Raw genomic sequence first — 23,220 nt, forward strand, 5'->3', positions numbered from 1 at the left:
AGGCCGGTGCCCACAAAATAAGTTTAAACTCCGTTTAAGTTTTAATCTCGGTTCAAGCAATCTCATCGGCTGATTTTTTTTTTTTTTTTTTTTTTTTTTTTTTTTTTTTAATCGACCAATGAAGTAACTTTAAGAGGTCGAAAATTCAATTTTTATTTGCCGTTCTAATGAAAAAGTTCAAAGAGTTGTGACGTCAGATTTCGCGCAGAAACGCTTGCGCACAAACAAACGAAGAGGGAGTCATAAATTATGACGTCATCGCCTACGGGAGCGTATGCCGTGACGTCAAAGTTCACGATTTACCGGTATTTTTTAAATCAATTTATCTTGGGCTCTAGAAGTCGTAGAAGAAAAAGAAAAATTATGTTGGTCCTCATTTTTCCTGCTCTATGACTTTGCAATATCACCCAAGTAAGCGCAACTGATCTAATAGATTGCTTAATCCGAGAGTTAAACTTAAACCGATTTTAAACCTTACAAACATAATTTTTAATGCCAGCCACTCACGTTCAGGTGGTCTCACAGACCGCTGGGTCTATCAGACTGTCTGAGCGTGAGTGGCGGCCATCAGACCTTAATTAAAAACAGAGGATTAGATGAAGCAACACAGAACACAAGTCAGGCACTATCTCACCCGTGGTATCCGCAGATCGTCTGATCGCAGGGTTGGATCTCATGGCCCAGTAATATCGCAGAGGATAAATGTGTCTATAACGGAAAATCAACCATTGTTTGGCTATGGTGAATGGTTGGGAACAAAAAGGTCAGAAAGCTGAGCGAAGTCTGAAAATTTTCATCTCACACGTTGGAAACTTTACCTATAGTATTCCCAAACTGGGGTCCGCGGTCCCCTTGAAGGACACATAAAATGTAGAAAAGGGGCCACGAAGCGTTTAAATGAAACACAGTAAAGGGGCCTCTTAGAAAAAAGTTTGGAAACCTCTGATATAGTGCTTTATTTATACTGTCGATGTCGAAGGAGGACATGTAGTCCCTTTATCTCAACATTTTAATATTGCACCACTTACCAAAAGGCAGAATCATGAAACAGGTTTAGGTAGGATTTCACACCTCTATTGCCCTCGACAATTTGTTAAAATTTAAAACAAAATGAAAATTACCTTACTGATATCAAACTTATTATAACGCTTATGTAATGATTTAATTTTTAGAGGATTTTATAAAGTTATTAGAAAGTAGAAAGCATCAAGCAATCTTACCTTTTCTGCCTGTCAGCACGGCCAATTCTTCTTCGGATATCTCAGGGTTTTCCTCGTTGATGGCTCTCTGGACATCTTCCAGAATGACCTCATACGTGAGCTTAGCTTTCTCAAGATATTGCTTGACAGCAGCTACCTTGTCTGCTTTCACCATTATGTCGATGTTCGAAGTGCTGCCGCCCCATTTCTCTACCACTGAAAGCAGATGAAATTTTGTATGGTTTTTTACTAAGCTTGGAAAATATGAAACCCTTTTTTTAACATGTATAAGACGGCACCAAAATTTGATAATTTATTCTCTAGGATGGCATGCCCCATCTTCGCAATGTGAACTATGGCGTTTAACTTTGGATTCGATAGTATGTAGTGGCGATATGTGGCATGATGGGAAACATATGAAATGACCACGGGTAGGTCACACCGTCCTGTCAGAGAGAAACAAAATGACCACCGGTGGGTTATACCGTCTTGTATGTGTTAAAGCTTTTAGCAAAACGTAAGAAAACTTATCGAGCTAGCGGCGATATCACGTTGAATACACCTGTTCCCGATGGATCATTGAAGTTGAGCAGCTTTTAGGTTGTGGAGGGCTCTAAAATATAGACCTAGACCTACTTACTTTATTTCCGTGTCCCTGAGGAAGGTGATATTACGGTGCGTTGTTGTTGAAAGGATTTGGGTACCAGGGTACCAGTACTACTAATAAACGTAAGAAAACTTATCGAGCAAGCGGCGATATCACGTTGAATACACCTGTTCCCGATGGATCATTGAAGTTGAGCAACTTTGCGCGTGGTACATATATGGATAGGTGACTATCTGGGCAATTGGAAGCTGCTGGCTTTTCCCAGCCCCACTCAGGCTGGGTGATTTCAATGTGAGGAGTTTGCTAGCTTGTGGGGAATGGACGATAAAACCCCCCGTCACTTAAGATCTTATTAGTTTTATAGTGACTACCTCTATCTACTTAACAAACTTATCCTATTCGCAGAACGTTCCCTTTATTTACCCCAAAATGCGATCGAAATAATGTTTCTCATGTCCCTTTCTCTCTTTAGATTCAAAGACTGAACAATGAACTGAAACAATTCAGTGCTTCCAATGGTTCTCAAGAGGAAACAAGTGTCGTGAAAGATCTAAGGGCGCAACTGAGCGAAGAAAGAGCGCAGCTAAAAGCTGTATCCGCCGAAAAAGAAGTTTTGGCCAAAGATAATTATGATCTCCGCAGGCAGGTAAGTTATAATATTTTTCGGGTGAATCAATTTGATTTGCGACTTGAAAAATTCTTTAGAGTGAGTGAGCAGTGTAAAACAACTGTAACAGTTGTACTTATTGCCTGCTTCTAGGTTGACTTTGCACATATAGATCCCAAAAAATTACTCGTATTTTACTGATTTGGTTCAGTTGAATTTAGACTTTTTCGGGTGGGTCACTACTCACTACTCGAATAGCTCGGAACTTAACTAGTTTACATAACCAATGTTTTATTAACCATACATATCATTCATATTACAGGTCAAAGAATTGGCATTTTTGCTATCCAAAGGTACTGACAGACTATGCACTGTACCATCCGAGAAGTACAAGTTGAAAGCAGCAGGGCTAATGTGTGACGTCAGAACTTTGGCTCCGTCCAAATATTTGAACTCCTTGCGTTTCAGACCCAGCCTGGCGTCCGATTTGTTTTTGAAAAATTCAAGCACTCCCTTCTCTATCACAGCCTGCAATGAGTCCAAATTGTCCAATTGACTTGTTGTTCATTAACTAAGGTTTATATTACCTTGAGGAATTTTAATTGTGTCAGCAAATGCCCATCACAAATGTCGTTCCCCAATTGATAAACTATTCTAAATTGTATGACTTGACATGGACTCGAACCACCAACCCACAGATACGAAGCCCACCGTGCTAACCACACCACTGAGGTTGGTATCTTGAGGTAATGTAAGAGTATTCCGACCATATTTAAATATTAAAAGGCTACGAAGAAGGAGAAAAACGTATTTCAATTATTTCAAATTGATTTTAAAAAAAAATCGTTGCCAGCCTAGTTAGCGCACCTGCCTTGTAAGCGCTAGGTCGCGGATTCGATTCCCCACCGGGGTGAACTTAATAGTAATCAGATAAGGTTCGTTCTCGAAACGGCTGGCTTTCTTCTGTCGTGTCCTTCTTCTTCTATTTGATTTCGGGACGATAAGACTTCTATTATTTCCGGTCTCTTTATTAAACTTCTTTTTAAAAAGAACCCCCTGGAACTAAGAATAGGTAGGTATTTGAAAATCGTGGTCGTTTCTTACCCAATGGGATTTCCACCCAATGAATTTTGACTTTCGGAATATTCTTCCTTCAAACCTTGGTACGGTTTTCTGCAAGTTTTTGATTGGTTGAACAGATAGCACCTGTTTCATATGTTCGTCTTTGGCCAGATCCAATGCTAGTTGACCTAAAAACATATATAATAATGGATTTCTCCCTAAGTTATAATTATTATGTTGAAATAAGCGACCTGAGGAAGCCTGCATAATTTGATGATCTTCAGTAAGTTCAGTAACCCAAAACTCCATAATTTGATACATTTTTTTTTTCTTCTTTTTTCAAAGTGATTCCCTACAATCACTAACAACAACTTTTGTGCACTCTGGAGGTTCCAGGTTCAATTCTCAACAGTGCAGATTTTTTTTTTTTTTTTTTTTTTAAAAAACGATAAGTATGACAAGCATAGACAACTCAATTATAAAACTGATAGAGATAAAAAAGTGAAAACACCACAATTAATCCCTAAACACAAATCTGAAAATAGCAGAGCAAAGTCAGGACAAGACATGAAAATGAAGAACACTGATCCAACTAAAGAAAGTTCAAAAATTGTAAAACAGCAAACCAGTTTGGAGAAAAATGTTGATAAAAAGAAGAGCCCAATGTTAAATAATGAAATGAAAAATACAAGTCAAACAAACATTGAAAAGAACAATGAAATTGAAAATTTTCCAAGTCCAAACAAGAAATTGAACCTTGATGAACAGAATGTGAATATGCCACATACAAACAAAAATAATGATTCTACTTTACATTCAGTAGGTCATTTAACTTCACAAAATACATTGCTGAAAACCAACAATGAACCTGGACATGATCTGGAAAGTGACATCCATAGTCTTACAAGGACTCTAAGTCCTACCACAGAATCTCATTGGTCAGGAGGACTTAGAGATGTTACTATCAATAATGGAAAGCCAGAATTGAAAATGTCAGATTTGGTTACCCCTTCTAGAGGATCACAGAGTTTAGAACAAGAGTTGGAAATACAAAAGAATAAAGTTCGCCAGTTGAAAGGTTGGTATCCTGTTGTAGTTCAGTTGCATTGTTGCTTCTGGTTTTTTGTTTTCCCTCAATGTGTTTATCACACATGTCAAATGAGTAGGTTTAAACAGACACTTACCAAAGAATTCAGACTTTCCAGATCATTTGCCCTGGCAGCATTCAAGAACTTGTGCTCTCGCTGGATACCTTCTGTCTTCTCAGCTGCCAAGAGTAGCTTCCTGGCCTCGTCATTATGCTTACAGACATCACGGGGTGTTCTGCCTTCACCATTTACAATATTGATGTTGGCATTCTTTGAAACAAGCAAACATACAATGTCCTGCACAAAAAAAAAAACTCCTGTGTCAATATGAAATTCTGAAAGGATTTTACAAACCTTACATACAAACCAAAACTCCAAACACCACAAATAAAATATGACAAGCATAGACAACTCAATTATAAAACTGATAGAGATAAAAAAGTGAAAACATCACAATTAATCCCTAAACACAAATCTGAAAATAGCAGAGCAAAGTCAGGACAAGACATGAAAATGAAGAACACTGATCCAACTAAAGAAAGTTCAAAAATTGTAAAACAGCAAACCAGTTTGGAGAAAAATGTTGATAAAAAGAAGAGCCCAATGTTAAATAATGAAATGAAAAATACAAGTCAAACAAACATTGAAAAGAACAATGAAATTGAAAATTTTCCAAGTCCAAACAAGAAATTGAACCTTGATGAACAGAATGTGAATATGCCACATACAAACAAAAATAATGATTCTACTTTACATTCAGTAGGTCATTTAACTTCACAAAATACATTGCTGAAAACCAACAATGAACCTGGACATGATCTGGAAAGTGACATCCATAGTCTTACAAGGACTCTAAGTCCTACCACAGAATCTCATTGGTCAGGAGGACTTAGAGATGTTACTATCAATAATGGAAAGCCAGAATTGAAAATGTCAGATTTGGTTACCCCTTCTAGAGGATCACAGAGTTTAGAACAAGAGTTGGAAATACAAAAGAATAAAGTTCGCCAGTTGAAAGGTTGGTATCCTGTTGTAGTTCAGTTGCATTGTTGCTTCTGGTTTTTTGTTTTCCCTCAATGTGTTTCTGTGTTGTAGATATTGTATAAAAAGAAGTCTTAGTATAGCTGTATCATGCTTTATTTATATCGTAGAGTTAGGTTAATTTTTCAAGATATTTACTAAGCACAAAAAGTGGAAATGAAACTTATTCTGTTCAATTTGTTCACAGATGAATTGAACAACACAGTCAAGTTTCACCTTCAGCAATTGGAGTCCATGAAAATATCTCACGAAGAAGAACTAGTCATGATGAAAAGACAAATGAAAGTTGAACAGGTCAGTATTGTCTATCCCCACTCAAAGTCTAGAAACTCTCTAGCTCTCACTGTTCCACATATGAGCACGAGAGCCACTCAAATGAAAGTGAATGTCCCAAGTGCCATTTGTATGCTAAGTATACGTAACGTGTGATTTATATGCAAAGTGCAAACTTAAAACTATCATCAAGCCATTCCTCTTTGAATCCAAAACCGATAAAATCTAATGTCCAAGCTTGAAAGTACCTTCTCAGTATGGGACATGTTCAAGAATATATCTGATTAATAATCCATTGATACTTAATGCATTTAATAGTGAGGAGAGCCATGTCTTTTTCAAGTGTGCTAACTAGAATACATTACTTTCCTTCCTATACGATAAGGCAAGTAAAAAGGAAAGTTGCAGGTTTTACAAAACAAACATGAAGAATTTCTTACACTAAAACAGAGTGTCTGAAAGCAAGACGTAGTGTATTTGACCTGTGAATAAAGCCACACAAATAACACATAGAATGCGCCCTTGCTAAGCATGCTATTATTTTGTGGGACACAAAAGCGTAACGTGTGATTTATATGCAAAGTGCAAACAATCCTTCTCAAACCATTTCTCTTTGAATCCAAAACCGATAAAATCTAATGTCCAAGCTTTAAAGTACCTTCTCAGTATGGGACATGTTCAAGAATATATCTGGTTAATAAACCATAGATTTAATGTATTTAATAGTGAGGAGAGCCATGTCTTTTTCAAGTGTGCTAACTAGAATACATTACTTTCCTTCCTATAGGATAAGGCAAGTAAAAAGGAAAGTTGCAGGTTTTACAAAACAAACATGAAGAATTTCTTACACTAAAACAGAGTGTCTAAAAGCAAGTTAGTGTATTTGACCTGTGAATAAAGCCACACAAATAACACATAGAATGCGCCCTTGCTAAGCATGCTATTATTTTGTGGGACACAAAATTAAATTAGAACGGAGATTAAAAAAAAAGCGAGGAAAACTCAAAACAGGCAGGGAAATCTGCTTTAATACAAGTACTAGAACTTTAAAAGACCAGTTTTAGAATAGGTCAGAAAATTGCCCGGGCCAAAAGATTAAGGCCGGTGCCCACAAAATAAGTTTAAACTCCGTTTAAGTTTTAATCTCGGTTCAAGCAATCTCATCGGCTGATTTTTTTTTTTTTTTTTTTTTTTTTTTTTTTTTTTTTTTTTTACCAAAAAAAAATAATTTTTAAGGGGTCTATGTCAGGAAATCAAGTCACTTAAGGTAAGTTCTACTTTTTTCCCCCTCTTTTTTCTCTTTCTCCCTTGGCATAAAGAAAATTTAACAGTTCTAAATTCCAGTAAATATAAATTCAGTTGACCTGACGGTCGTCTGAGAGACTTATTATTGCTGCCATACACTATCAGGTAGACCTGACAGGGTCACCTTTTGAGGCGTACCTGTCAGGTCTACCTGATAGTGAATGGCCGGCCTAATATAACCACAGACCATAACTGTTATTGTCGATTCCTGAATTTTGTTGTAGACAAGGAAAGAGGTAAGATAACACTAGCTCCTGACTTCTGAGTTCCCTGCAAGAAATTAATGAAAATATTAACACCGTGATAAAATATTCTCTTTATTTAATATAATACTATTTAGGTATATTTACAATTCATTGAATATCAAATACATACCACACACTTAACGTATGAGCTTCTAAGCTGGTATCCTTATAAAGGTTCTTATTTTGAGAATTGGAATATGTCGTACAAGGTACAAGTAAGGCCGGTTGGTACTTCGAACTTTTGACGTTCGCGCGCCTACCGGCACGCTTGATCTATTGTAACTTCAAGCCTCATTTTCGGTATAATCCATAATAAACAAATACGTTTCTTACAAGGCTACTCCTACTCTACTATAGTTGCTCAGTCTCTTTTATTTCATTGAGTTAAAACTCCCTAGCTATAGCTTTGATGGCAGCCAAAGATTCTCTTCCCACAGGCAGGATGTGAGAGGCAGGTAGTAGAAAGCCATAGTTGCCCTTGTCCCGAAGTTCTATGGTGTAGGTGTACTTGATCTTAGCAACTCCCTTAGCCCAGTCATCAGAAGCCCCTGAAACGAAAAACAGGATTGGAATTTAAAACAAATTCTAATTGAAAGTAATTATCACTTTTTGGACTCAGGACCCTAAAACGCGATTTTGGAATTGGGGCACATTTCTCATTACATGAATGTAGTACAAATAAGAGGAATTTGAATTGCCTGAAGCATGTCAGCCTCTCAATCAGCCCTTTCTTTCTCATTACCTTGTATAAGTTCCCTAAACATAAAGGTAATTGAAAGTAATTATCACTTTTTGGACTCAGGACCCTAAAACGCGATTTTGGAAATTGGGGCACATTTCTCATTACATGAATGTAGTACAAATAAGAGGAATTTGAATTGCCTGAAGCATGTCAGCCTCTCAATCAGCCCTAGGGTGATCGTTTTTGGGCTGAAATTTGGTTTTGGCTTCAAATTTTACGAGTGGATGCCCCTCGCACTCATCCTTAGCTATTTCTTTAGCAAGGGAAATTTCTGCTGCAAGGAAACAGCTGAAAAAATCAAGAGTCTCCTCTTCAGTTCAGTCTCCTGGAATTCAAACCATGAAAATTTCAACAGAGGAATACTAGGAAAAATTATCTGCTACTTGACAAGAGTCTCCTCTTCAGTTCAGTCTCCTGGAATTCAAACCATGAAAATTTCAACAGAGGAATACTAGGAAAAATTATCTGCTACTTGCAAATACCTATAACCCTTGTGTTACTACTCGATATATGTAGAGCTCGTAAATTTGAACTCGATAATATCAGTAAGCTAGTGAGGAAGATGAGAAAATGACAGTCAAATGACATCGAAGCATGGGAGGTATAATCGTCCCCAAATCGAAGAGAGGAGGAAAGGATAGGAGAAAGCCAGCCGTTCCGAGAATGAACCTTATTTACTTAGGATAAAGTTCGCCCCAGGCGGGAATCGAACCCACGACCAAGTACGTACCAGGCACAGTAGCAGTGAAGAAGAAACTCCAAACTCTTTGAGTGCTGAGCTAAATCAATTAAGTGTGAAAGAAATACATGAGTTGTTTCTATACAATTGTAGAAATGGACAGTTGGACAAAATTAAACAATTGTTGGATCATTGCAAAGAAAACAATGTGGAGATCAATTTATCCCAGAAAGGTAACTCTCATAAATTAATAATGGTACCTAGTCTCCTCTTTGTAGAAGTGTAACTTATTTTGATTTTGAATCATCAGGCAGTACCTATCATTTCTATTTTTTGAGGTTTATCTGTTCATGATCCTCAGTAAAAAAAAGAAAGAAGAAGAAGAAGAAGAAGAAAAAAAAAAAAAAAACTTCATTATTATTATCATTATTTCAGGTGAAAGTAAAAGCAACTTGGGTTGGACTCCATTGCACTTGGCATCTTACTTTGGACACAAATCAGTGGTGGAATTTCTGCTTGATCAAGGGGTGGATATTAATGCTGTGAATGATGCTGGAGACACACCACTGCACAAAGCTGCCTTTGTTGGAAGAGAGGTGGGTTGAATCTAAGGCTATGATTATGGAATAATCTAATCTAAAAATCTAAATCATGATTTATTTGTGGTGTTTGGAGTTTTGGTTTGTATGTAAGGTTTGTAAAATCCTTTCAGAATTTCATATTGACACAGGAGTTTTTTTTTTGTGCAGGACATTGTATGTTTGCTTGTTTCAAAGAATGCCAACATCAATATTGTAAATGGTGAAGGCAGAACACCCCGTGCCACTGAAAGCAGATGAAATTTTGTATGGTTTTTTACTAAGCTTAGAAAATATGAAACTTCTTTTCCTTTTTTTTAACGTGTCTAAGACGACACCAAAATTTAATAGTTTATTCTCTAGGATGGCATGTCCTATCTTCACAATGTGAACTATGGCGTTTAACTTTGGATTCGATAGCCATGTAGTATGTGGTGGCGATATGTAGCATGATGGGAAACATATGAAATGATCACGGGTAGGTCACACCGTCCTGTCAGAGAGAAACAAAATGACCACCGGTGGGTTATACCGTCTTGTATGTGTTAAAGCTTTTAGCAAGGGGGACTTTTGGCAACAATCGCACCCACTGAGTTTATGAACCTAAAAATTGAAGAAAAAAAAATCTCCTTACCTCCTTTATCTGTCAAATCGTTGACACGTTTTCGACCCTTAGCGTTGGTCACAAAAACTCGAAATACTTTGGCTCCATCATACTTAACCGGATCTTCCGTCGGCACAATGATTCGACTTTCATTGCTTTGGACACCCACATGTGCGCCATCGACCGAAGCAACATTTAGCGGCACATCTGGTGTAGAATCTTCGCCCCGATGGCCTCTATGTTTCGACCTCTTGGTCGGTTCCGCGAGGAGAACATTAACGGTCAGAAAAAACGTAAACAAAACGAGAAACCACGAAGTGGACATTTTAAATCCTCGAAACACACTCGAATTACCCATGCTTCCGCGATGCGGTTACTTTGGAGACACCATTTCAACTGAAACCAAATATCAAAGACGTGTTTGGAATGTATTTATACCGAACGTAACCTCAATTTCTTCTTGTAGGATTGAACTGGTTTATTTTTTACGATTAGAAATGTTGGTTTTTATTTTTTCGACGTGAGCACATCACTTTCTTTGAAAATAAATCAGTTTGCTAGCCCGAACAACACACACTGCGCCTTTGCTTGCTTCTATTTTTTTATCAGCATTTATAATATTAACAGGATACATGATACTATTTCCCGCTCTCTCCGAGGCAGTAACCCCTCAATTGTAATCGTCTAGGAATTTCCATGTTTACCATGAAGGCCGTTCGTATTGAGAGAAGATTTTGTGTCATGTTGACCTTTGCTGATAAATATGATAATTATGTTGTCTGAGACACAAAATGCATATTAAATTAAAAAGGGTCTTAGTTCCTCAGTACATACAACATGGGTAACTTATCATAATATGATTCATATGTAACTTTATCTTCATTGAGAGATTATTTACGAATTTTATTCTCAAGGTTTGATGACTACATAAGGAATGTTTTTTGTAGGTTCTTTCTTTTTCTTCAGCATTTGCTGAGACGTCAAAAGATTCTCAATTCAAACAAATCATAAAATATGTTGAGCTTTTTAACAAGAGGGTCAAGATGATTTACTTTTTACAAGGTAGCATTTAGCCTGATGAAGTTTTTACATATACAAGAGCTTACCATTGACAGTTAATTTACCTTTGTCTGTTGACAGTTACTTTGCTAAGCACACTACACCCACGTGTAAATCACGCTTAGTATATCTGGGTGAGCACAAGACAGTGTACTTACCGTTACCTGGTATTGATTCTGATGAAACTTGAGTCAAGTCTCTGAGCCTTGTGCAGGGCTCTGTCAAAAGGAGAAAAAAAACCCCTTCACTCTATGTCCAAGTTAGAGGCTGGAGCCTCTACTTTATTTGTCTATAGGGATGTTCTACACTGATAAAAAAAACTAAGGTGCCGGAAGCCCAATTGAGTGACTGGGTTCCGGCACTCTAATATTGAACCCTATATCGGTAGGCTCGACAGTATAATATAGCATTCCAACAACCTAAATCAGGGGAAGTAACCCAATAATAGAGTTCTTCCACCCTAACTCGTGGCACCTTGTCACCAACATATTTTATTATGTGACTTTTTTATAGTCAACATGGCTGAACCGATGAGATTGTGAGATTCCACTTTGTGGACGTCCAAAGCGGAATATCATTGGTCAAGGTTTGATGACTACATAAGGAATGTTTTTTGTAGGTTCTTTCTTTTTCTTCAGCATTTGCTGAGACGTCAAAAGATTCTCAATTCAAACAAATCATAAAATATGTTGAGCTTTTTAACAAGAGGGTCAAGATGATTTACTTTTTACAAGGTAGCATTTAGCCTGATGAAATAAAATATGATGAGCTTTTTAACAAGAGGGTCAAGTTGATTTACTTTTTACAAGGTAGCATTTAGCCTGATGAAGTTTTTACATATACAAGAGCTTACCATTGACAGTTTATTTACCTTTGTCTGTTGACAGTTACTTTGCTAAGCACACTACACCCACGTGTAAATCACGCTTAGCATATCTGGGTGAGCACAAGACAGTGTACTTACCGTTACCTGATATTGATTCTGATGAAACTTGAGTCAAGTCTCTGAGCCTTGTGCAGGGCTCTGTCAAAAGGAGAAAAAACCCCTTCACTCTTTGTCCAAGTTAGAGGCTGGACCCTCTATTTTATTTGTCTATAGGGATGTTCTACACTGATAAAAAAACCAAGGTGCCGGAAGCCCAATCGAGTGACTGGGTTCCGGCACTCTAATATTGAACCCTATATCGGTAGGCTCGACACTATAACATAGCATTCCAACAACCTAAATCAGGGGAAGTAACTCAATAATAGAGTTCTTCCACCCTAACTCGTGGCACCTTGTCACCAATTTTTTTCTCAGTGTAAGGATAGGGTTATATCTTGGCCAGACCAACTAAATAATGGACTCTGAACTTTTCTTGGTACCTAGATTCGCAGAAGCTTAGGCCGTCCTTTAGGGCTGTTTGCCCCTACAGCTAAGCCTCGGAGTGGGTACCCAACTCAGTGGTCAAAACGGGCTCGCTTAGTATACGGAGGACTCTGAACTTTTCTTGGTACCTAGATTCGCAGAAGCTTAAGCCGTCCTTTAGGGCTGTTTGCCCCTACAGCTAAGCCTCGGAGTGGGTACCCAACTCAGTGGTCAAAACGGGCTCGCTTAGTATACGGAAGGGTAAAAGTTGGAATCCCAAGTTGATCACAATAATACTAGACCTTTTTCACACAAAAAGCCCACTCTGAGGCTTAGATGTAGGGGATAATGGCTCTAGAAGTTTGGGTTAAGCTTACATATACGAGAGCGAGACCTTTAACGGCTGGGGTAAAAAGACTCGTTAGCCTTGTTCGGTCATTTCAAATGACCATTTTTAAAAATTTTCCCCTCGCGTGAAGTCCGATTGTGCAAAGTGCTTCATGAAACTGGATTTCGATGACAAATTGAGAAACAAAATGAGGATCTGGTCTGAAATGACATTACTCGCTCACTTTGACGAAGTCCTCTATAAAAAACGAGATTGTATAAAAACAGAGACATTTATATTTATTTCTTAATGGTTTATCGACTTTATCATAAACACATATTTTTATTTATCACATTTACCATTTGATTCAAAGCAAATATAAGAGTACAAGACACGATCTTGTGGGTTGAACTGTATTTTAGCCTGGGGTCATGATTAGGAGGAAAGTACTTTCTTCTTTTATTTTTACATCTTAGATGTTTATTATACATACACCAACCTTTTTGACATGACGTCTATTTGAGACCAATGCCGAAATTTCATGCTGTCATTGAAAAATTAGCCACGTAAGAAAAATTTATTTACCTATTTAGAATTACTGAATAAATCTCGTACCTAACTACCTACGTACCTACCTATACATATTTTTTTATTACTAGCAGTTTCAAACAAGATGTCTTTTTCCTGGTAGTTTGTAGCTTACAAATAAAACAAAATTGAAGATTAGTCTTCTGGTTCAAACTACATACCTATTAAATATTAAAACACAAGAGAGAGTGGTGAAGGAATAATAAAACTGCTAACATCATTGTCATAACCTCAAGCCAACTTAAATTGGTAGAAATGGGCGCAAAGTTATAAACCGCAGTCTTGAAACAAAGACAGTGGTGATTTTTACTTTCTGTCAGCATGTTTGAGCTCTCATGTAATGACCTAAATCTGAATACCAACTGGAACAATAGTCGGATTTTTGCTCCTGGCAAACTTTAATGGCAGATATCTGATGGTGATTCAGTGGAAGTTATTGTAGTTAATACCTACTGGTAGTACTGGTGAATGTTGAATGGTAATAGAACAGTTTCTCAGCTCCCATGGCGTAGTGGTCACTGCGCTCGCCTTGCACGCGGGAGACCCGGGTTCGATTCCCGGCGGGGTCAAGAAATTTCTATTAAATATTAAAACACAAGAGAGAGTGGTGAAGGAATAATAAAACTGCTAACATCATTGTCATAACCTCAAGCCAACTTAAATTGGTAGAAATGGGCGCAAAGTTATAAACCGCAGTCTTGAAACAAAGACAGTAGTAGTTAAATCTATTAATACTATGCGGTAATGCTCCATTTATCTATTACTATCGAAGTAGGATTTGGCAATGGATACCTACATAGGTCAGAAATTAGGATATGAAGGGACATCTTAGGAAGAAGCTGCACTACTTATTGTAGTCATCATAAAAGATGTTTACTACATGTGTAAGTAATCACGCAACATGATCTCAAGTTCGAGAATTTTCGGAACAATAGACAATGGAGTAATATTCATACAAAGATAAGAACAGATTTTCTTGCCCTGGTACTCAGGGCAGAACAATACTGTTCTTTGTTTTGCACACAGGCATACTTATTCATACACAAAAAGCCTAATCTGAGGCTTAGGTGTAGAGGCAAACAGCCCTGAAAGATGGGTTAGCTTCTACAAATCTGCACACAGGCACACTACCGTACAAGCAGCACAATTTTCCATCCATCAATCATTTCTTGCCCAGAGTCTCAGTGGGTTTGCTTATACTGACGCAGAGAATCAAGTATTCGATCCATCTCGGCTCGATAATAACATATCTCCCTATTCTTATCCAACAATTTACTCTGACAATCTCCCATACATTGCGTATTGACTTTCTTGTCGGAGAGCAATTCATGGATGATGGCCTGTAGGGTTTTCTCCCGCACTTCATGTCGCTTCTCCAGGTAATCTATCTTGGACAGAACAGTCTGGCTTTGTGAAGAGCTACCCGGGTCCAATGGATTCACAGGCTGCTCAAGTTTGGCAATCGTACTGTTTGCTTGTGTGAGAAGTTTCTCCAGCTTTTCATTTTCCAGTTTGAGCATCGTGTGACTGTTCTGTAGGGCTTCCAGCTGAACAAGTTTCTGCTTCAAATGAGTGATGATGATTTCCTGCGTGTAGATCTGTCCTTCCAGCTCTGCTACGTTACCTGAAGATTGTTCAATTAGGTAATTAATTCAAAATTTTCAAGTTTCCATTTATTGAATACATTGAACAGAAAATGAAAATTGCATATATAATATATATAAATGGTATATCCATCCGTAAAAGCAATGCTTGTGCCACGGATTCAGAAAAGGATGAATGGTAAAAGATCAATGTGTTCAATGTTCATGTTATTGACAATACGAACGTCACCATTCTTATTCTTAAGTTTTGAAGAATAAATGTATCATTGTAACATGTACATAATTTACAAATTGTTGTCATTATAGTACTTACTTACTGACATGGTATTCATTAATAAATAACGGGGTTTTCAACATCGAGATTTGCATCTTACTTTGATATTGAGGGGAGAAATCGATTGGGATTCAATCAATAATTTTCATTTGCTCTGTTAACTTTACGACACTGAAAAAATGCACACTTCACTGATAATAAACTGAATATTAAGCAGATTATAAAATTAATTTTATAAGTCACTCGTTGTGGGAGATGAGAAACAATGCCTCTCATTTAGATTCTGGGTCAATACAAGAAAACCAGAAAGTAAGCCAAAAGCCACAGATATGTTTGCGATTTTCTTTAAATGAGTTACCAGTTTCGCATGTAATTTTACTATGTACTATCTTCAACTGTTAGGGACTTGCACAAACTGTAAATAACCTCTATTTTATTAAAATTGCGTTTGAACGCCTAATAAAATAAAGTAGCCCTCGTAAATTTAAGGATTTTTTTTTTTGAAATTTGTGATTTTTTTTTCGTCGATTCTGGGAATCGAACCCGAGACCTTCTGCATGGTTACCAAGTCCATTACCAGTGAACCAACCGTCACTCTGTGTTAAAATAATTTTATTTGAAGAGCTGTATATTATTTTATGTGACTTTTTTTTATAGTCAACATGGCTGAACCAATGATATTCCGCTTTGGACGTCCACAAAGTGGAATCTCACAATCTCATCGGTTCAGCCATGTTGACTATAAAAAAGTCACATAAAAAAAAGCTTAATATTACCTTGTGATGACTTGGCAGCATTGAGCTCAGCACAGTGTTGCTCTTTCACCATTTCCATATCGTAGGAAGCCTTCTCATGGAGTGTCACAATGTCATCTTCTAACTCTTTGATCTTCTGTTTTAATCTGGCCATTTCCGCTGAATGCTCTGGAGATGGTAGCGGTACTCCGACGTTCTTTAAACTTTGCGTCGACGAGTGTTTGGAATCATCTGTGAAAGAAACGATCAAGTATTGTATTATACAGATTTTCTATCTCTAATTGTTAGGGATTCCGGACACGTAAAATAAGTATGCAGGTTTTCAAAAACATATAAACAAACTTTGAACCCCTAGCTGGTTTCTATACTTTTATCACGTATTAATCACTTTCTACAGAAGAACTTACTAGAATTAAGTTTGAAAAAAAGAGTACACTTAGAGAAAAATTATGATGAACTACATAATATAGAAGAAGCTTTATTATTAGCTTAGGAGAAGATCTCTGTAAATATTGTAAAATGTTATTCAAAATAAATAAATAAATAAATATCATATTGTTATGTGTTGAGTACTCACTTTTACTCGATAAAATCTTTTCTCTTTCCTTTTGCAAAGTTCTATTTGTTTTCTTGACATCATCAAGTTCTTTGTTTATCTTGGCCATCAGTTTCTCCTTATTGAGCAGTTCACTCTGCAGGCCTCGTATGGTGGCTAACAAATGGGCATCGTCTTTGTTATTGGATTTCTTCGTAGCTTTTTTCACCTCCTCGATCTCTTTCGTGTGAGCTGCTTTCAACTTTCTCAGTTTTTCACTCTCCGCTTTAACTTTATCGCTTTCACATTTCAGCTGATTTTCTAATTGCTCAAGATTAGCCTTGTATTTTTCTGTCGTGACATTTACGTTTTGGGTGAGTTTCTCAATAAGTTTGTCTTTGTCAGCGAGTTGAGATTCCAACTGTTTGATTTTTTCGGTTTCAGGGAAGAATTCTTGTCCCGTGATTGTCAGACAACCGGTTGTGTTCCGTTTCTTGACGATGATTTCCAATTCTTTGACCTGTAATATGAATGATATGTATGGTTAATAAAACATTGGTTATGTAAACTAGTTAAGTTCCGAGCTATTCGAGTATAGAGTAGTGACCCACCCGAAAAAGTCTAAATTCAACTGAATCAAATCAGTAAAATACGAGTAATTTTTTTTGGGATCTATAAGTGCAAAGTCAACCTAGAAGCAGGCAATAAGTACAACTGTTACAGTTGTTTTACACTGCTCACTCACTCTAAAGAATTTTTCAAGTCACAAATCAAATTGATTCACCCGAAAAATCTTATAACTTACCTGCCTGCGGAGATCATAATTATCTTTGGCCAAAACTTCTTTTTCGACGGATACAGCTTTTAGCTGCGCTCTTTCTTCGCTCAGTTGCGCCCTTAGCTCTTTCACGACACTTGTTTCCACTTGAGAACCATTGGAAGCACTGAATTGTTTCAGTTCATTGTTCAGTCTTTGAATCTAAAGAGAGAAAGGGACATGAGAAACATTATTTCGATCGCATTTTGGGGTAAATAAAGGGAACGTTCTGCGAATAGGATAAGTTTGTTAAGTAGATAGAGGTAGTCACTATAAAACTAATAAGATCTTAAGTGACGGGGGGTTTTATCGTCCATTCCCCACAAGCTAGCAAACTCCTCACATTGAAATCACCCAGCCTGAGTGGGGCTGGGAAAAGCCAGCAGCTTCCAATTGCCCAGATAGTCACCCATCCATATATGTACCACGCGCAAAGCTGCTCAACTTCAATGATCCATCGGGAACAGGTGTTTCCCGGCGGGGCCTCAATTTGTATCATGCAAATGATTGATTCCGTGACTGGACGGTACGGGGCCCACTCAGCCTCGTGAGGAAAGTGAGTAGCTATGTAATATAAATGCGCATAGCGACCGGTGCCAGCATGGTAGGTAATTGGGAGCTGGATTATTGCGATATATGTATTTGGAAAAATCCTACAATGCTGCAGTGAGCACCAAAGTTGTGATATAGTAACACAAAGAAAGGACATTTATTTATTTAATAGAACAGTTTCGCTTACTTAGGTGAGGGGGAAGAAGTAAATAGATAGAAATGGAAGGGAAAATACAATCCCCTAGAAGTTAGAATTAGCTTGGGATTTTTTATTGTTAAATAAATTTTCATAAATGTAACACTATTTCTATTCAATTCAATTTCTAAGTTAAAGAGCAGAAAAATGAGCTAGCGAATTTTTTTTGTTTTCTTCTAGATCGAATTCCGAGAAGCCGAGAACAAATGGGCGGAAGAAAAGTCCAAGCTCATCCTGCAACTGGATCAAAACGAGACCGATTCTCTCAAGAAACAACTGAAGGAGGCTCGCATCCGAATCCAAAGTCTGGAGCAAACCATTCACTTGCTCAAAGCCAAAGAGGAAGATGGAGATGCGAGTGATGTCATTCAGAAACTGGAACATCAGAATTTTCAGCTGATGAATGAGATATGTGAACTCACCAAGAAGATAAACGATAGTAATGCCAAGTCTGCAGATGTGCTCCAGGGTAAAGACGAAGAGGTGAGTACCACTCACTTACTTTTTCCCCTCTTAGGCGCTTTAACACTACTAGTTTATATAAGTGGAGGGCTCTAAAATATAGACCTAGACCTACATACTTTATTTCCGTGTCCCTGAGGAAGGTGATATTACGGTGCGTTTTTGTTGAAAGGATTTGGGTACCAGGGTACCAGTACTACTAATATCTCTAGTAGCGCGGTCAAACTTTCTTGACTTGGCGGGGCGGAGCGCTACCGCGCTCCTTAATAAACGTAAGAAAACTTATCGAGCTAGCGGCGATATCACGTTGAATACACCTGTTCCCGATGGATCATTGAAGTTGAGCAGCTTTGCGCGTGGTACATATATGGATGGGTGACTATCTGGGCAATTGGAAGCTGCTGGCTTTTCCCAGCCCCACTCAGGCTGGGTGATTTCAATGTGAGGAGTTTGCTAGCTTGTTGCCAAATCCATTGCCAAATCCTACTTCGATAGTAATAGATAAATGGAGCATTACCGCATAGTATTAATAGATTTAACTACTGAAGTATATTATTAGACGGCTTCAATTAAGTTGAAATATTCCATGAATTTTTGTTCTTCTCTAATTTTATTGTAATCTCATCCTCCTTTTTAGATTAGTTCCTCCACACATGGCCTTGCTGCTTAGCGTGTAAATAAATAAATAAAAGATTAGTTCCTCTTTGCATTTTCATTACTGATGCTATTTATTTAGGTCTATTGCTCCTTTGTTATTTGATTTTTATAACATTCCATGCAATGTTCGATTCACTGTGAGTGAATTCTTTCTTATTGATGTTTTTTTCAAATTCCTTGTTAGTATTATTAATCTAACATTGAAAAATGACTCATTTCTGAAAAGCCACGTTTCTGTTAAAATCTGTTCACGTTTTTATGTTTGTAAAACATTTATTGTTTTTGATTGATTTCTTTCTCATATATTTGTTTTTCAAATATTTGTTTCCTCTCACTGTACAAAATACATTTCAATCTAGTCCAATATTTTGTCACTAACGTATAAAAGATTTTTTAGTTAATTTAAAAAAGCCAATTTTTATATAGGTCTGGATTTGTACATACATATGTATTAACGACCCTACATAATATGTGCAATTGTACAAAATATGGAGGATCGCTCCAAGTGCGCAGCCACAACGGCGACCATGGACCATTGACCCTCTCCGAGACGATTGACCATCACAGAAAAAAATACTCAGCTCAATTTGATTTCTGCAAGGGTCGGTACTATGGTCTAGGCTCCCTTGAGGACGCTTCTATTCATAAGCTTAGTTTGTTTGTTTTCTCTTGTCTTTGGTCGGTACTAGGCTATGGCCGATGGTAGGTTCTCTGTTGTAGACACCTACTAAGGATAGTGTTCGATCCTGGGCAGTCAAACAAAGTAATATGTCTCTGTATGTCCTCGGCCTTTTCTGTTGGCAATAAAGGTCTTTGTCCTCACTATTATAAGGAATTTTTAATTGTATTAAGCATATTTAAATGCTTGTCACAAATATCGTTCCCCGATTATTACACCTAGATAAATTTTATGACTTGACTTGGACTCGAACCACCAACCTCCAGATCCAAAGTCCAACGCGTTAACTCACTCACTGTCCTCACTATTGGTCAAATAACACCCAGTAAATTTTACACACGCGATGATATCCGATTTTCTCGTTCAATTTGATCGACGCTATATTGTCCGACCCGACCACTACCGACGGGATTTCGTTCGACTTCGCCAAATGCCTCGTGAATTTCCGCACCAACATATCCGCGTAGCCTCGCTGTCTGTGCTGCTCTGTGGTATATAGCATGCCTACGCCACCATAGTGTGTCTGTGCTACCCAGGATATCAACTCGGGATGACCCACACGACGGACACCGAATCCAAAGTTGAGCTGAATGCAGGCTTTGATATAGTCGATGGATTCTGGCGTCTGATATTCCCAATGATTGTCCACCAAGCTGGCATGCTCCTCGTGCAACTCGACTATCTGTACATTGGATTGTTCTCTGAAATCCGAAAATGAGCGAATTTTGTCTTTTAGTGAAATACACCCTTTGAAAAAATCCTTATTCAGGGCTACTGGTCATTGAAAGCTTTTTAGGTCCTTTACAATCTATCTTCAAAAATGTCTGCTGTCAACTGTTTACGTCCTTTCCTAATAAATGTGTGTCTACCTGTCTACCAATACTACCCGTCACTTCCAAGATCTTATTCAAGGAAATTGTCTTATAATTTATGTCTCTGCTCTTTCTTATCTGTCTCCCCGCCACCCCGCCAGATTATTAAGGGAAATCAGTTGTCTGTGAATATCTCTGCTCTCATCTCTCAGTAAATCCTACATCTCACTCGGACATACTTCAGATCCTCAGTGGTGAATCAAGTTCGATTATAGCCGCACACGGAAAGTAAGTAGTGGTGCAGTTGTTAACGCGTTGGATCTGGAGGTTGGTGATGAGTTCCAATAAGAACGAAACGCGTCTTAGGCTGCTCGCAGGTGTATATCTCTGCTCTCATCTCTCAGTAAATCCTACATCTCACTCGGACATCCTCAGTGGTGAATCAAGTTCGATTATAGCCGCACACGGAAAGTAAGTAGTGGTGCAGTTGTTAACGCGTTGGATCTGGAGGTTGGTGGTTCGAGTCCAAGTCAAGTCATAAAATTTATTTAGGTGTAATAATTGGGGAACGATATTTGTGACAAGCATTTGAGTATGCTTAACACAATTAAAAGTTCCTTACTTCAGGTCCAGATCAAGAGCTTGCTTCACTGGCATGTAGTACTGATAGTGAGGAATATATTGTCCATTGCACTTCTTGCTCTCTAGAACTTGTCTCAGCATCGGGAAGTGCTTCTCATGTATGGCTTCCCATTCACAATGCTTGGAGTTCCAGTCTATCCTATTCGTATTGAGCAGAGCTTGTTTGAGCTTTTCTCCCGAGGATTCTAAGCTGTACAGCATGTAGATTTTTGCACTTGTCTGAAACAAGAGCAGTGAATTTTAACGTGAAATACAAAGATCGAGTAGCTTATAAAAAAAAGGGGGGGGGAAAAAAACTCCCATTGGTAGACCATTTTGCCCTGTTCTTTTCCTTGATGCATGGTACATAGTTAGTTATTACTTTCTTTTTGCAAGTTACCTTTTCTTTCTTTGTCAATCTGTTTAAAAAAGTTCAAGGTCTGTTTTTTTAGGCGATGAATCGATTGTTTTTCATCGTTTCAAAAATTCTGAAACAATGAAACGTCATAGAGATGATGTGTATGATTCCATCACGCGACTTTAAAATATGTAAATGCTTATCACTTAGTTGTTTATTTGTCACAAAGAAAGTCGTTGTTTTGGAAAGAAGAGATATTTGATAACGAAATAAACTTACTGCTGACATGGCAAATATGGTTAGCGATGTTCCGTCCCTGAGATCATGAGGATTAGTTACTAGAATTTGGAGAAGGATGTTCGGATCTCGGTCTTTCCATGCCTGGAGTATTTTGATGGACATGCAATACTGAAGGAAAAAAAATACAAATGAATAAAATAATTATATGTTTTTATACAATACAGGGTGGTTCGTGATTTGCGAACCACGCTTATATCTCAGAAACGGCTGGGAATTAAGGAATGAAATAAACGGCATCATGTAGATGAAATTTTGATGATTAAAATGGCTTTTTTTAAATTTGCAATTTTTTTTTGCAAAACGGCCCATTTTTTGCCAAATATAGGTCACTCTTATGGGAACCCCCATTTTTTATTTAATTTTTGGAATCAGTATTCATTTAAAAAGCTACATAAGTATACATACGTTTGTATCTAATGTCCGTTTTTAGATTCGAAAAAAATTAAGGATTAGTTAATTATTTTGTGTTGGTACAAAAAGTAGGTAACTTGATCTAACCTAAAAGCTATAAAAGGTACGTAACAAATTTTTACAATATCTGAAAGTATGCAATGTGCTCAACATGAAACATTTGAAAATTTTCAAAATTTCCCGCTGTGCCAAGCAGTACCATCATTCCCTACTAGGAGCGCTAAATGTTTCATTTACATTTTTGCCGCGGGAAATTCAAAATTTGATAAAAGGCTATAGCTAGCGCCTAGTCCTAGTCCTAGCGCTAGCGCTAGTTTATTTATAGCCAGCCTAGTCCTAGTACTCCTAGTTAGCTTAGTTGGTAGTGCGCTAGTGCGTCTGCCTTGTAAGTTGTAAGCGCTAGGGATGTAAATGAGTTGCAAATATATCGATAAATCGATATATCGATATATCGGCCCCTCAAATATATCGATATCGATATATCGGTACCTACATTTATCATAAAAAAAGTACCTATTCATTGGAGGCTTTTGGTAGGTACCAGTTGACCATACCTACCAAATATAAAACCCATGTTCTTAAAATGATGGTTTAATTTCGGTATTTATTTATTTTTAAGAGTTTATTGTGTGAAGTTTTAATGATATATGGTCGAGCATTATAATTTCTACAAACTTACGTGTAAACTGTGAGGGAAGTCGGTATTCAAACCTGCCAATAACTCCTCAATCTGGTCGCTCCTATGTAGTTCTTGAAAACAGTCCTCTGACATGGTGGTCGCTGTTTTACTTTGTAGCCGATTTTGAAAAAAAAAAAAAAAAAAAAGGGATTTTT

The 23,220-nt window shown here is 37.6% G+C and overlaps 4 protein-coding genes across 6 annotated transcripts in view; 1 reads left to right on the forward strand and 3 right to left on the reverse strand.

Annotated features, from left to right (window-relative positions):
* The window catches only part of LOC103505721 (oxysterol-binding protein-related protein 1), a gene marked incomplete at its 5' end in the record, with an annotated part of 34,414 nt that extends 29,458 nt beyond the window's left edge, over positions 1–4,956 (reverse strand). Inside the window, 3 exons of the mRNA XM_008470077.3 lie at positions 2,752–2,941; positions 3,518–3,808; positions 4,648–4,956. Of these exons, the coding sequence (XP_008468299.2) occupies positions 2,752–2,941; positions 3,518–3,808; positions 4,648–4,956 (790 nt within the window). The remainder of the gene's footprint in view (positions 1–2,751; positions 2,942–3,517; positions 3,809–4,647) is intronic.
* A 3-nt stretch (positions 4,957–4,959) lies between these two features.
* On the forward strand, positions 4,960–6,033 carry LOC113465975. The gene is made up of 2 exons (XM_026820988.1): positions 4,960–5,581; positions 5,792–6,033. Exons 1-2 carry the CDS (start codon positions 5,071–5,073, stop codon positions 6,031–6,033), a joined length of 753 nt encoding a protein of 250 aa, XP_026676789.1. The 5' UTR covers positions 4,960–5,070.
* An 8,240-nt stretch (positions 6,034–14,273) lies between these two features.
* Positions 14,274–17,755, reverse strand: LOC103505726 (golgin subfamily A member 1-like). The gene is made up of 6 exons (XM_017442557.2): positions 17,748–17,755; positions 17,682–17,697; positions 17,327–17,500; positions 16,564–17,041; positions 16,008–16,217; positions 14,274–14,977 (listed from the first exon to the last, which is right to left on the reverse strand). Exons 1-6 carry the CDS (start codon positions 17,753–17,755, stop codon positions 14,535–14,537), a joined length of 1,329 nt encoding a protein of 442 aa, XP_017298046.2. The 3' UTR covers positions 14,274–14,534.
* A 1,437-nt stretch (positions 17,756–19,192) lies between these two features.
* LOC103505710 overlaps positions 19,193–23,220 on the reverse strand; it is a 4,488-nt gene continuing 460 nt past the window's right edge. The window contains exons 2-5 of one of the 3 annotated variants that reach the window (XM_008470065.3): positions 23,066–23,191; positions 21,955–22,083; positions 21,319–21,557; positions 19,193–20,585 (exon numbers count right to left, since the gene is read on the reverse strand). In XM_008470065.3, coding sequence (XP_008468287.1) covers positions 20,189–20,585; positions 21,319–21,557; positions 21,955–22,083; positions 23,066–23,158 — 858 coding nt within the window. In that variant the 5' untranslated portion in view covers positions 23,159–23,191 and the 3' untranslated portion in view covers positions 19,193–20,188. Of the gene's footprint in view, positions 20,586–21,318; positions 21,558–21,954; positions 22,084–23,065; positions 23,205–23,220 lie in introns of all 3 variants that reach the window. The other 2 variants (XM_026820982.1, XM_017442559.2) reach the window with 2 other exon arrangements.

This window comes from Diaphorina citri, unplaced genomic scaffold (assembly GCF_000475195.1).
Source record: "Diaphorina citri unplaced genomic scaffold, Diaci psyllid genome assembly version 1.1 scaffold191, whole genome shotgun sequence".
NCBI lineage: Eukaryota > Metazoa > Arthropoda > Insecta > Hemiptera > Psyllidae > Diaphorina > Diaphorina citri.